The 14,796-nt window shown below is 39.3% G+C and overlaps 1 protein-coding gene across 1 annotated transcript; it reads right to left on the bottom strand.

Annotated features, from left to right (window-relative positions):
* Positions 1-9,750: 9,750 nt before the first annotated feature.
* Positions 9,751-12,232, bottom strand: GSPT2 (G1 to S phase transition 2). The gene is made up of 2 exons (XM_079765056.1): positions 12,151-12,232; positions 9,751-12,044 (listed from the first exon to the last, which is right to left on the bottom strand). Exon 2 carries the CDS (start codon positions 12,034-12,036, stop codon positions 10,135-10,137), a length of 1,902 nt encoding a protein of 633 aa, XP_079621182.1. The 5' UTR covers positions 12,037-12,044; positions 12,151-12,232; the 3' UTR covers positions 9,751-10,134.
* Positions 12,233-14,796: the final 2,564 nt, after the last annotated feature.

Here is a 14,796-nt window from a genome sequence, read left to right as displayed (position 1 = left end):
TAATTTTTTTGATGCTGTTTTTCCAATCTACAAAAGGTGTTATTGAAATCTCACACTTTCACTGTGGATATATCAATTTCCCTTGCAGTTCTAGCAATATACAGATGATGTATTATAGAATTGTACACTTGAAACCTATATAATTTTATCCTATATAATAAAAGGCTAATATGCAAATTGACCAAACGGTGGAATGACTGGTCGCTATGATGCACACTGACCACCAGGGGACAGATGCTCAACGCAGGAGCTGCCCCCTGGTGGTCAGTGTACTCCCACAGTAGGAGCGCCGCTCAGCCAGAAGCCAGGCTCACGGCTGGCAAGTGCAGTGGCGGTGGTGGGAGCCTCACCCGCCTCTGTGGCAGCGCTAAGGATGTCAGTTGGACATCCCCAGAGGGCTCTTGGACTGCGAGAGGGTGCAGGCCAGGCTGAGGGACCCCCTCTTCCCCCGAGTGCATGAATTTCATGCACTGGGCCTCTAGTTAAACAATATCATCCCAATAAATTCAATAAAATATTTTTAAAAGAATGCATTAAATTTGTAAACTAATTATATCTTTACTAGATGCCTCATGCACAGATTGTGCACGGGTTAGGTCTGGCCTGCGCCCTCTCACAATCCGGGACTCCTTAGGTGATGCCAAACTGCTGGTTTCGGACTGATCCCCGGGGGCCTGTGGGGATCAGGCCGAAACCGGTAGTCCGACATCTCCCAAGGGATGTAGCAGTGCAGAAGCAGCAGGAGGCTGGGGAAAAGCCTGAGCCAGGGCCGGGCGCCCTGCCGCTCCCACTCATCCTGGCCCCGCTGCGCCTGCTACTGCCACCTGCTGCCACTGCCACTCAGTAGCACTGTCACAGAGGCGGGAGAGGCTCCCACTGCCACAGCTGTGCTCACCAGCCATGAGCCTGGCTTCTGGCTGAGCGGCGCTCCCACTGTAGGAGCGCACTGACTACCAGGGGGCAGCTCCTGCATTGAGCACCTGCCCCCTGGTGGTCAGTGTGCATCATAGTGACCAGCCGTTATGGTCGTTCCGGTCTACTGGTCATAACAATCAGTTAGGCATATATATATATATATATATATATATATATATATATGTGTGTGTGTGTGTGTGTGTGTGTGTGTGTGTGTGTGTGTGTGTGTGTGTGTAGATGATGTTGAGCCCTTCCATCCAAGATCAGAAAATATTTTCTTACCTTTTACAGTTTTCAGGAGTCTTTAAACTTTTCCTCGTATAGCTTTTTCATATTTCTTGTCAAGTTTATTCCTAAGACTGTTACTGTAATTGTTGCTATTATAAGTGAGATTTTTTTTCTCATTTCATTATATCTTGTTTCTGGTTATTGCTTAAATATACACAGTTGGGTAAAGTAGGTTTACAGTTGGACATACACATAACACAGAGTTTATTCTTGTATTATTATTTTTAATTATTGTGTTTATTCTTGTATTATTATTTTTAATTATTGTATTATTTTCCATATGAAGAACTGTAAACCTACTTTTGCCCCACCCTGTATATAAATAAAAGAGTTGGTAAATTTAGAGGGTACAAATTGATATACAAAACTGAATTTTTATATCCTCCTAAATTTACCAAGTCTAATTGTTTATGTTAATTTTTTTAAAATTTTGTTCACTAATAGCTCCACTAGTTTAGACTAGTGAGAGCATGGACAACATTTTCCTTGTTCTTGACCTTAGCAGGAATGCTTCTTGTGTTTCCCATTAGAAATTGTAATATTAAAATCGACACTTCCTTTGTGTGTGTTTGTGTATCTAGACCTCTACACACAAATATTATATATATGTATATGTATATGTATTTATAGGAAGTGTCCAAGATTTCTCTTTTGCTGAGATTTTTTTTAATTTTCATTTTGCCCTGTTTAGATTTTTTTTGGAATAGGTATTAACATTTTATTGAATTCTCTTTCAGGATTTCTAGAGATTTTCATATGATTTTTCTCCTCAAACCTATCTTAAGGTGAATTATATTAATAGATTTCCTAATTATAGAATCATTCCTGATTGCCTAGAATAAATCCCACTTGTTCATGGTGTATTATTTTCTTAATGTGGTGTTAGATTCTGTTCACAGATGTTAAATTTAGGAAATTTGGATCAATATTCATAATGAAAATTGTTCTATAACTTTCTTTTATTATACTATATCAGGTTTTGGCTCACTGTATAAAAATAATTTGAATTTGTCTTCATTTTTTATGTTTTAGAATATTTTGTGTAGCATTGGGAGTAGTAACTTATGTAGCATTGTGATTAGTTGCTGGTTAAGTTTTGGCAAAATCTGTGAAAATTTTAAGACCTGGAATTTGAATGGAAAGTATCAGTATAAACTTATGCTATATTTTGCTTAAAAATGCATATGTATTTCTTAGCTCTGCCCCCTAAATGCACTAGAAATCATGGTGAACCCACTAGCATGCAACCAAGCACCATGATTCTATCCTTCAAAAGCATCTTCCACTAAAAACTAAATTAAGATTACACGATGGACTAGCTGATTTCAGGAACTGTATAGGTGAGCCTTGAGCAACTTGAACCAGGAAAGAGGAAAGACTGCTAGGGTCCTGTAAAAAGGATTCAAGAGCTACTATGAAGAGCCTAAATCCTAAAAATTGGACAGTTTGAACATCTATAAAATAATAATTAAATGTGTTAAATATTGTATTAATGGTGATTCTAAAATATATTCTGGGGTCACCTATAAAAGTGCTAAAAAATAAAGTCATAATTTGAAACCAATAAATACAAGGAAAGAATGAAATAATTATCCTTCCATTTGTATATCTACTGTGTTATCAAATAATTAATGAGGGAAAGATTGTCTTTACATAAGTGTTCTATCTGATAAATAAAGGATGAATAGAATATTCTACAATCTGTAATGAAATAATGAAGAAGAAGAAGAAGATTTTGAAGGAGGAGGAGGAAAGAAGGAGAAAACAAACTTGAATCTAATGAAGACTTTATCTCTAACAACCAATTTACATTAAAGCTAGGAGGCAGAAGGTCATGGAGAATGTCAGCAAAATTCAGACTGTATGAAAGTCTAGAAAATAAAGGAGCCAAATTCTTCAATAAAAAATTACAAGGAAAACATAAATGAAGTGACAACCTATAGATTGAAAGAGACTTAATAGTCATATTAACAAATTATAATGCATGAGAGTAAACTGGATCCTGAGTTGAAAATAAAATTAAAAAATATTTATGACAAAATTGGAAAATTTAAACTATGAATATTTGAAGACATTTTAAAATTGTAATTAAGTTTTACATATGATAATGTTATTGTGTTCATATTTGCAAAGGGTCTGTCTTTTAGAGAAACATACTGAAATAATCTTTTATTAAGTGATATGATGTTTAGTATTAGCTTCCAAATAATCTGTGGGTGGAGAGAAGTGGGTGGGAGGACAGATGTAATAAGATTGATCAAGAGTTTTTAATTGTTAAAGCTGTGTGAGATTTATATGGGTTATTTAATATTACATCTTGTCATGTATCTGACACTATAACAAAAACATTTTTTAATGTTCAAAGCCACAATATAGACTAACTAATCAGAATTTCTGGGTATGTATCTGGGATATTAATATTTCTAAAAGCTACTTTCAAATAAGTTTGCTTTCTAATGGGAAAATGTTGGGCTTGTAAGATCCAATAATCAAATTCTTGAAACAACAAACATTTAATAAATCATTTAGCCAATACATTGATTCTGTAAATCAATAAATTTATGTATACTAAGCCAAAAATTTAGATAATCAAAACTATTTTAGTAATGTGTAGGCATGTTAAATGAGACTATTTGCACAGGTATGAATGTTTTGTAAGTAGCATAATCACTGCATTAACATACCCTGAATGTACAGTGTTTATAATCTCACTTTTACTACCATCATCTCCTCAGAAAGGGTCAATTCTACTTAGTTTAAACTTGAAGTATTACTGTGCATCTAATAAACAAACAGGACCTTACTTTAGTTTTGAATCATGATAAGAAGTCTGGAAGTATTTTCATTAGGCCAAGTGCTCAGAGATGTCATCAGAATACCACAGCTTCCTGCTCAACCATTTTCAGCAGGTTGACTCTATGACCACATGCTTGCCTTAACATGGCTGCAACAGCTCTAGGCACCTATATCACATTCCAAGTACATCTCTATCACATCTGTCCTTCTTATTAAGAAATATCATTTTCTATACAACTCCCTACATTTCTTGTAAACCTCATTGGGCAGAACTGGGCACATGGCCACCTTAAGGTGTAAGGGAGACTGGAAAACCATCATCTGACAAAGGGGGATGGGATAGCTATGACTGCATTGGAGATATCCTGAGGTCCACCCCCTACTCCAGACCAAACATATTCGTTTTAAACAATGAGTGTGTTTTTTTGTTGTTGTTGTTTGTTTTTTACCATAGGACATTGCTGAAAAGGCTATTGGGTCAGCAATAAAAAAAAATCCAGTGAGATAAAAGAAGCAGAGTTCTAGAGTTAAAAACATAGTCAAGGGTAAAACCTGAATATGCACTGAAGGGAATAAACTCACAAGGATTGAGCCACATACTGTTTCCAGGTACTTTTGTACCTGCTACCTTGTTCAGTCCTCAACAATTCTATAAACGAGGTAATTGACATTATCTCCATGTTATGCATGAGAGGCAAGAGATTCATAGAGGTGGCTTGTTTAGTGTTCACACTGCATTACTCTACCCCTCGGACATGGGTCATAGTCCCTTACCTAGCTTACTGAGACCACTGTCAGAAACAAGTAGAGGAAGAACAAGAGGTCTACTATTTATATATTCAGCACAGTACTAGGCATATTCCATTTTTCTTCCCCCTAGTGGCCATGTCAAGAAGGTAAAATTTGGATTCTGGCTACTTCTCTGATAATGGAATCTTCTGCCAGAGGTAGAGGCACTAGGGTGGCCCAGAGCAGAACTTGCCCTTTGTTGTAGCTGTTACTAGTCTGCACACTCAGGTCACATATGTTATCTTGGATCACACTAACTCAGTCTGGCATTGGTAGATAGTGCGGAGCCTCATATCCGTACCTGTGGGTCTTTAAGGCTTGGCAATGTCACCATCCTCAGAGTTGACTGCCATGCTGTCAATATTGCCAGTAGTTTTTGCTCTTTGTCTTACAGAATGAGTGTGATGTGCATTAGTCTCCTAGCCACCTGTGAGCCCAGTTCAGATTCTGCTAGGAAAGCAATATGACCTTTCTCATGCCCCCAAATTCTCTTCAGGCCTTGAATACTGTGCCCTCCATAGAAGCAAACAGTTCTTGAATTATGTTAACTTTTGGTCACTGCAATGTTTTGCTCACCAGGGCCTTTTGAGGCCACCTCTCATCCATCCTGAATCACCATCCTTAGGGCCTCCTTAGCTATATCTCCTGCTCTTTAAACCCTCTGTGTTCCTTTTTCAAGTGTGTAAAATATATGCTTGCAGCACACCTGCCCTTTCAGACCAGAGTTCTTTTTGGTTTAGCATATATTGAATGGAGCGTTCTGTCACTAGCCTCACTCAGGAGCTAAGCCTTAGATGTTCAAACATGTATTAATACATTTTATTTCACCTATTCATTTATACCCTACCAAATTTGTGAGAGAAAGCTAAATAATACATGTCATATGAGCATCAATTAAAGGAGGGTGCAAAAAGAAACACAAAGGTAGAAATCAAACACTAAACTTTAATCCAAGAACTGACAGCTAAACCCACATAAGCCATTTGGGGTCTTTGTTAGTCATTTGCCATGTGACAATGTGTTCTTCTGTAAATTTATTGGTTTGACCAAAGGTCACTGATGGACTGTGCTGGTGCTAGTAAAAGCAATCCCAGGAGGAGAGATTTAAACTAAGTCTCTGTTAGAAACCAGAGGAAACATTTTACTCAATGCCCCAAATGCAAAAGAAGAGCTATAACTGAATGCATACTCAATACCTGTCATATCAAGTGAGAGATACAATAACATGGTTGTATACAGCAGCCTGACTTTGGAAAAATCTTTTTTTGTTTTGTTCCCCTCATGCTGAAACTAAAATATCTTCTCAATAGTCTCTGCTTGGATTTTTGAAGAAGTTCAGCAATCAAAGGGAGAATAATCTTCATTAGAGGACTGAGAAATGTCTGCAAATTATCTGTGTATGTAAATTCTGATTACTTAATATTAATCTGAGTAGAAAATAAAGGACTTACCTGAAACCCATTTTGATCAATGTCTGATTCTGAGATCCTGAACCTTTCATCCAGTAACTTAAAAAAACAAACAAACACTATACAAAACTTTAAGGGTAAGTGAAGGAAAAGGTAATCTTCTTAGAATTTAGACAAGTTTCCTCTAAAACACTCTGGTATTGAGTTCAGAATATACGGGAAGCCAACATTCAGTATTCTACCAGCTATACTGTAAAATTGTAAGCTGTGTCCTTTTGCATGTAAACAAAGCTTTAGTGTGTGTGTGTGTGTGTGTGTGTGTGTGTGTGTGTGTGTGTGTGTGTTTTGTTATTTTTTTGTGCTTTCTCATATATGGCATGCTCATACAGTAGGTTCTTTTTTTTCTTTACCCTTTTTCTTGATTTTGGTGACCCAGTGAACATTCTCACACACTCATACATACACTAAAATTTTAAGGCAATTCCACATTCCACATTCCATGGAGTTAGTGGTGTCCCTGGTGAGAAAACTTCTGTCAAATCCCCCCCCCCCGCCCCCAGTGGTCAACCATGAATAGATATTGTAACTGAAAACTGGGGCAAATAGAAATATGACCATGGTCTTAACAGAAAATATAGAAACAACCATACTGAATATAAAAACAGGCACTGGACCAATGTGAACATAGTTAAATGTTCGGGTTTTGGCAGAACTTCTGTGGTGGTTGAAGAGTTTGTTTCTTTTTCAATGGCCATAGAGTGGTATCTAATCATCTCCCTGTTGCTACACAGTTTATTTGAACTAAAATGAGTTTGAATATTTGTGCTACAAAATGTTTATAAGTAAACTTTTAAAAGAGCAAGTTTCTTGCATTTTAATAAACCAGAATTATGATATTGTGAAAGGAGGGTTTATTTTGATAAAGGATTTGTCTTTTGAAGATAGGAACAGTAACTGGAGTAGATATTAAAAGCACTGGCAATTTATCCTGGTACCAGAGAAAGATCCTCAGAGTAATTTGCTAGCTTCTACCCACCCAAACTTTTCCCTTTCCTTTTAGGGTCTTTGCTGAAGTACAGAATAAGTTGGTCCTTTTCCCTACATATTCTCAATGACCAGAGAAATAGAAACTTGGGCCCAGCCAGTGTGGTGCAGTGGTTGAACATCAGCCCAGAAACCAAGAGGTTACTGGTTGGATTCCCAGTCAGGGTACATGCCAGGTTTGCAGGCTTCATCCCTGGTGGGGGCATGCAGGAGGTAGCTGATCGATGATGTCTATCTCTCTATCCCTCTCTCTTCCTCTCTCTCTAAAAAATCAATAAAAATTTATTTAAAAAAAAAAAAAACTTGGAAGAAAATTTGCCAAGAGCCAATAGGTAAACACTTACTGTATTGAAAAAGCCTGAAGTATTAAGTTTATAATGTATTTACAGCATGTAGTCAGACTTGGGGAGATGCTACATTATCTTGGATGCCAGGAATCGGGGATGAGTATCTGAGGACAGTTTAGTTAAATTGGAATGAATTGGACGCAATAGGGGACTTCTGAAGGGACACTACTTTGTATGTCCTTGGGAAACTAGTACTGTGCTTGTGAATGGCCCCAATTTGCAGTATTTAGAAAATACCACAAGACATTAAGGACTATAAAGGAAGGTATTCAGAAAGTTAGAAATGTTACCCTGAGTCTATATCTACTTTCCTACAGAGCCAGAGTTTGGTGTCTCCAACCACATGGATGATGTGCTTCTCACTGAAGAGATTTGGTTTCCAAAATCTGTTTACAAAGATTTATGTCCTGCTCTCTGAAAGTTTTTTAAAAATATATTTTATTGATTTTTTTTACAGAAAGAAAGGGAGAGGGATAGAGAGTTAGAAACATCGATGAGAGAGAAACATCGATCAGCTGCCTCCTGCACATACTGGGGATGTGCCCACAACCAAGGTACATGCCCTTGACAGGAATCGAACCTGGGACCCTTCAGTCCATAGGCCGACGCTCTATCCACTGAGCCAAACCAGTTAGGGCTGAAAGTTTTTTTTTAATAGTTTAGATACCCTGGTGAAGAAATTGCTATACAACTGACTAATGAGAAAGACATTTCAGAGCCAGTTTTTGATGGGAAATTATCCAAATTGGATAGAGAAAAAGAGTTCTGTCCCACTTTGTGACTTTGGCCTATTAGTGACAGATGTCCACAATGATCCCATTGGTAAATTACTAAAATTTCAAAACAATGAGGTTGAAGCAGCATCAGAAATATACTTTTAAAAGAGTGGCTGCCAGGGCAAAACTTTTAGCAAACACTGGATTGGCCTGCATTTTGTACCAAGTTCAGAGCACAGAGGCAAGAAGGAAATCTAAAATAAAGACGAAACTCTTGCCACTGACATTCTATTTATTAACGGACTGGGTCCAAGACAGTAAGGCACATCCCTGTGGATTAGGTTAGCTGACATACAACCAAATGAAAATCCTCATTTCTCATGTGGGCGTCCTGCATATCTGTGTTACTGATGCTTTGACAAGACCAGTGGCTATCTCTGACAGGTTAGACATCTTAGAGATACATGGGTACAAAAACAAAGGGCAATGGAGAAGGGGACACTGCCTTTGCCTGAGCATGGGGCCAGGATATTCGGGCAACAGCCTCCACCCCTGTTCAACCAGCCCATGTGTGTGAGGAATTGATTCTGGCCACCATCGGGCAGGTGTTTCCATTGGGCCTCTAGCCACTTACCAAGACAAAGTTCTTACAGCTGTTGATAGTTATGCAGGTTGTAAGTTCACTCCTCTGGCAATAAAAGTAGCCACTTCAATCCACAGTTGGTATTTTCCTCATCTTCTTTTCAGAGCTAAGTCCCATATCCCAAACCCCAAAAGTGGGTCATGATCCGACTGTCAAAATGACCTTCCACCTGTGCTACCAACCCCAAGCACTGAAGAAGGGTGGAATGGTCTCCTCAATGTCCCAGCTCACAACCCTCACTAACCCTTAATTTTCAGTAAATGACTTGCAGCCCTATTGAAAGCATTTATCATCTCAGTAGTCATGCCCCTTTATTGTGTTGTATCCCACATCCCAAGTGACAAGGAGAACAAAACCAAGGATTGTGTTAAGATGATGGAGTGCAGATAAGAGTCTAGTCAACATATGGTCTGAATCCCCAGGTAAATTTGTAATTTGGCCATGCTTGACATTAGTGGACCTGATAGATGGCCTGAGCCTTTCTTTTTCAAATCATAAGTGGAGAAGCAGAATACCCTTTGTTGACTGGACTTGGGCACAGAAAACAAAATTCACTGGGAAGAAAGACCCCTAAAATTAAAATTTTTCCTTTAATACAAACTTGTGCATTGTTTGTAAATACCTGATCTAAAATAGTGAGTGGAAGACAATTTTAAAAAGCTCAATAAAATATGTTAAATTACTTGGGAAAGTAAAAAGGCTAATTGCAAAGTATTATATACAAATTTAAAAGTATTCAAAAGCATTTAAAATACCAATAAGAGTTTCAAATGAAGTATTTTATTCACATATTACTTGTCTTTTTAACATATACACACACACTGACACACTCTGACTGGTCTGCGTGAACAAGGGTTGTCTAAATATCCTAATGGAAAATGAAAAATTAAAAAATATATTAATTTTTCATTGTTATACACAATTACATCCACATCACTTACAAAGCTATTATTGATCCTGTCCACGGAAGCAGAATGGTATTGGAAGAGGAAACTTGTGGGTAAGTTCATCAGTGAAACATAACTGAGATCTCAACATGAGAAAGATGACAAAACATGAATTTTTGCTGTGAAATTTTTCTTTGCAAAATATGGAGAAAAGTCTATCAATGGCCAGTAAATAAGAGAAGGTGATGAACTTTTGTAGTCAATTCTCACAGTATTGTGCAAGGGTATCAAGAAAGCTGTTCAGTCCTTCTCCGGGACCAGTTTCAGAACTTTTCCAATTGCAATGGTCTTACCCTCATCTCTTAAAGTAAAACGACCCATCTGAGGAAAATCTTTGAATGTCTCAAGGCAGATAGTTCCTGCTGTCCTTAAACGGGCAATGCACACTTGATCTTGTTTCACGAAGCGGGGCCGTGTCTTACTTTTTTCTCCAGATTTTTTGTCTACCAAGGAGATTAAGGCTGTTATCTCAACTTCCTCAATGCAAGTATGAATGTGCAGCACCGCATTATAACCTGGACATATGATGGACTTGTGCTCAATAATCACTATCTGAACATCAAATGTGCGTCCAGAATGGCAAAGATTATTAGGGTCACAAAGTATGAATCCTGGAAGAATCTCTTCTTCTTCAATTCCCTTCAGTCTGATTTTAAGATTTTCACCTGGGGCTACATAATCAGTTTCAGCATCATCAGAAAGTATTCCAAGAACTTCCACATTGTGCTTGTTTGGCATCATCACAAGCTGCTGGCCTTTAAAAATGGATCCTGATTCCAGCTTGCCCAGGACCACAGTACCCATATCCTTGTACTTATCCACAATTGGCAGTCTAATTGGTCCATCAATTGATCTGTTGAAGTTTGGCATGTTATCCAAATACGGAATAAATGGTAATCCAGTGTACCAGGGACAGAAATCTGATTGCTCTTTAATATTTGCCCCAGTTAGCCCTGAGCAGGGCATAAAGTGAATGTCCTTTTTGGGACTGAAGCCAACTTTTTTCAAAAAGGGCACCAGTTTTTCTTTACATTCTTCATATCTCTCGCTGCTCCAATTTACTGTGGGATCATCCATCTTATTAATAAGCACTACCAAATGCTTTACACCTGCTGTCTTTGCCAACATAGCATGTTCTCTTGTCTGTCCACCTTTTTCAAAGCCAGTTTCAAACTCCCCTTTCCTGGCGGAAATGACCAGTACAGCCAAATCAGCTTGAGAAGCACCACCAATCATATTTGGGACAAAACTCTTATGGCCAGGGGCATCTAGAATTGTGAAATGTTTCTTTTCTGTTTCAAAATAAGCACGACCCACTTCTACTGTTTTACCCTTGTCTCGTTCTTCTTGATTTGTATCTAAGGCCCAGGACAAATACCAAGTTTCTCTGTTTTTTTCTTTAGCTTCTCTTTCATATTTCTCAAGTGTCCTTTTGTCAACCATCCCTGTCAAAAACATTATCTGTCCTCCAATGGTTGACTTGCCAGCATCTACGTGCCCAATGAATACAACATTTACATGTTCTTTTTTAGGAGCACCTGAGGGTAGGACCACAGATTTAGATTTTCTCATTTCCTCTTTCTCCATCATTTCCTGGCCACTTTCTTCTGGGGGCCCTGCATCTCCCAATGAACAACCCCCTGGCTCGGCTTCACTTATTTCTTTATTGTGCTCCCATGACTCCTCTAGAACCATCTCCACCTCTCCATTTTCTATAACAGGTTCAGAAAGTTCCATGGTAACGGCTGAATTTGAGCCTTCACACAACACTATCTGCTCCTCTTTGGCATGTTCCACAGGTGCCCCCAGTCCCAGCCTTTTACCTTCAGGTATGCCCGCGCCGGTGCAGGTTTCATCAATGCTGGTGGTGTCCGCAGGGGGGGTCTGCGGCTGGGCCGGGCCCCGCAGGAAGGACGGCACGAACTCCGCGGCGTGTACGTTAGGCACGAAGGGTTTGGCGTTGACGTTCAGCTGACGGCTGAAGGCCGAGCTGAGGTGCTCATGCTGGGCCTCGGCCACCGCTGCTGAAGAGGCGAGGTCCCCGCTAGGGGCCGAACCCACAGCTTCCATGTCCACCTGGTCCCAGCAGTCGGGCGCTGAGTCGCTGCTGCTGCTGCTGCTGCTGCTAACCGTATCCATCATCTGAGGACCTGATGGGTGGCGGGGAGGGAGCGGGGTTAGCAGGATAGAAAGAGCGGGCTATGCAGGCAGGGGGAAGGCAGCAAGAGCGCGGGGCCAAGGGGTAGCGACACGCACCTTAGCGGCAGCGCGGAGACAGCGAAGTACTGACACTGCATTCGCAGCTGCGGCAGCGGCAGCAGATATGGCGGCTCAAGCCTCTCCTCTTGTGTGTGAGCGGATCTCCTCCCCCAAACCCCAACCACTTCCGACTCCTCCACCGGCGACCCAGCGCCGGGCACGGATTGACCCCTCGCTGCCATCCGTACGCCTGGCTTCCTTAATTCTCAGTCATGGGCTAAGTCCCAAAGTATAATTTTTAAATGAAAATTTGTAGTTATTTTTCTCACACCATCCGGGAGAGCAATTTGACCACAATGTAATGAATAAACCTGCACAGGCACATCTCATTTACATTTCTACTCAAAGATTCAATTAAAAATAAAAATTTCTATTGAACAAATGGAGGCAGGATGTGGGTTAACTACCTAGAAACCCAGCAACCAAAGGAAGAAATTAGTGACTAGGGAGGCACTCATAATATATATGAAGATGTAGCTGAATCTTGGAAATGCAACGTTGAATCATTCACTCATTTGAAACCCAGAGGACTTTTTGATTTTCTCTTTTTCAGTTGGCCCCCATATGCCAATAAGCTTTACTGATAGCTTCAATGGCCTAAGGATGGGGTTATAACGTCTTTCCATGTTAAACACTCTACCTTGTCTACAGTGAAGCTGCCCAATCTACAGCATTTGTGCAGGTGCCTGGACAATGGCTGGCCTGCTATATACTGTGTAGTGGCTTACATACACAAGCTCCAGACTCAGATCCTTTTATTCTTCTAACAAACCAGAATCTGGGTGTACCTGCCCCACTCACCAGCACCTCTCCAGAGTACATCGTAGTTCCACAGGCTTTCCTGCCTCCTTCTGAGGGCCTGGAACCCTACTCACAGGTGGTAATGGGTTTGCTTGAAGAAAGAATCAGTGTCATGTTGGAACCTTCTTCAGTTAGTGGCAATGCCATGGGGCTGTGGGTATCAGCCTAATTAAACTGATTGAGACCTCTGAAATGGGCCAAATCCCTTTAGCCAATAAAATGTCACTCTTAGAAAGAGATTTAACATTTGAGCCTAAGCCTGGAAGAGCTACTTTGTAAATTATCTTAGTCTAGCCCAGACTGAAATAGAAAAAAGAAACAGGGGAAATACAATGTACTAATACAAGATAAAATCAAAGAGTTGGATATTAAAGAAATCCAACAGGTCAAAATGTTATAAAAATTAATAACTGATTCATAACTTAAGAATTGTGTTCTTCATATTTTAAGAGTACAAAATAGTCCTATCTCTAACATACTTAGATCCTTGATGGTTTCATTCTAGGGCTGCCACCCTTTTACTAGCTCTGTGCTGTTCTCAAGCTATTAGCTATCAAAAACCCCTTCATTCTTTTTGCCTCAGGTAATGTCTTTTATTTGCTGTCACATAAAGAGAATGTGCATATCTATTCACAATGAATAGGAGGAACTGAGAGATTGAATGTGCAGAGACCTTTGCACAATACTGCACAAAATGTGCTGGAGACTATTGGGCATTCTGTGAACGTAGGATAGACTTAATTCAATGTCTCTGGGAGAACTTGTCAAGATTTAATCAGTCATGTTCACATAAGGTTAGCAATAGCAAGGAAGCAGGAAAGACCTGGGATGTTTCCTTCATCTAGGTCAATTTCATTGATCATTGATCATGAGAATATTAGCATGACTACTACTTAGTAATATCTCTGTTAAGGAACAGAGGATGCTCCACTCTTAATTCCTTAAAGGAAAAATGAGAATTTGTGAGTGGATGTTTTCACAAACCATCATCCTTGAGGCTCAGGGGAAGGCAGGTCCACCCAAGAGAGAGAAACATTGACCAGGCTGTGTCTGCAGAGATTAACCTTGGACAAAGTCTTTTGGTTTGTGTGATGGAGTGATCGTCTCCAGTTTATCTGCCTAAAACTTTGAAAGAGTTTATTCAGTAAATGAGAGAATTCCTTTCACCAAAGTTTTTTTTTAAAAAAGTGTAGACAATATTTGGCCAGTGTTTAATTTAATAATTTTCCTCTTAAATTTTTTTTGGTAAAATATAGTATAAATACAGAAAAATCACATAAAACAAAATTATATCTTATTGACTTAGAAGGGAAACACTTATACCCACCACCCAAATTAATAATTAAAAATCTTCTGGCCAACTCGGAAGGCTTCTCTGTACCCCATTGAATCACAACCCACTCCCTCCACCCCTAAATGGAACAATTATCCTGACATTTGTGGTAATTACCTCCATGATTTTCTGTATAGTTTTAGCACACAAATGTATGCTCAAACACTATAGTTCAATTTTGCCTAGCTTTTTTGATACTTCTTTTAAGTCTCTCATAATCTACAGGTTCACTTATTTCATATCATTTATTCATTGAATAAGTGGGTGGTATGACTTGTAGAATTTTCTACATTCTTGACTTTGCTGATTGAATCCCTATGGTATAGATATGAATATTCCTTTTTGATCTGTATTTCTTATGTATCAATAATTGGGTCTATGAGCATGGTTAGACATATGTGCAATTTTTTAGCAAGAATACTTCAAGGGGGATTTTGAGTATTTTCATAAAGAGGCACATAAGCGAGGCCGCGGGCCCCTGGATCCGGGTGAGCCTGGGGCCCCGGGTC

The sequence above is a fragment of the Cnephaeus nilssonii genome, assembly GCF_951640355.1.
Source record: "Cnephaeus nilssonii genome assembly, chromosome: X".
NCBI classification, from domain to species: Eukaryota; Metazoa; Chordata; class Mammalia; order Chiroptera; family Vespertilionidae; genus Cnephaeus; species Cnephaeus nilssonii.
This window is presented reverse-complemented; position numbering and strand designations above follow the sequence as displayed.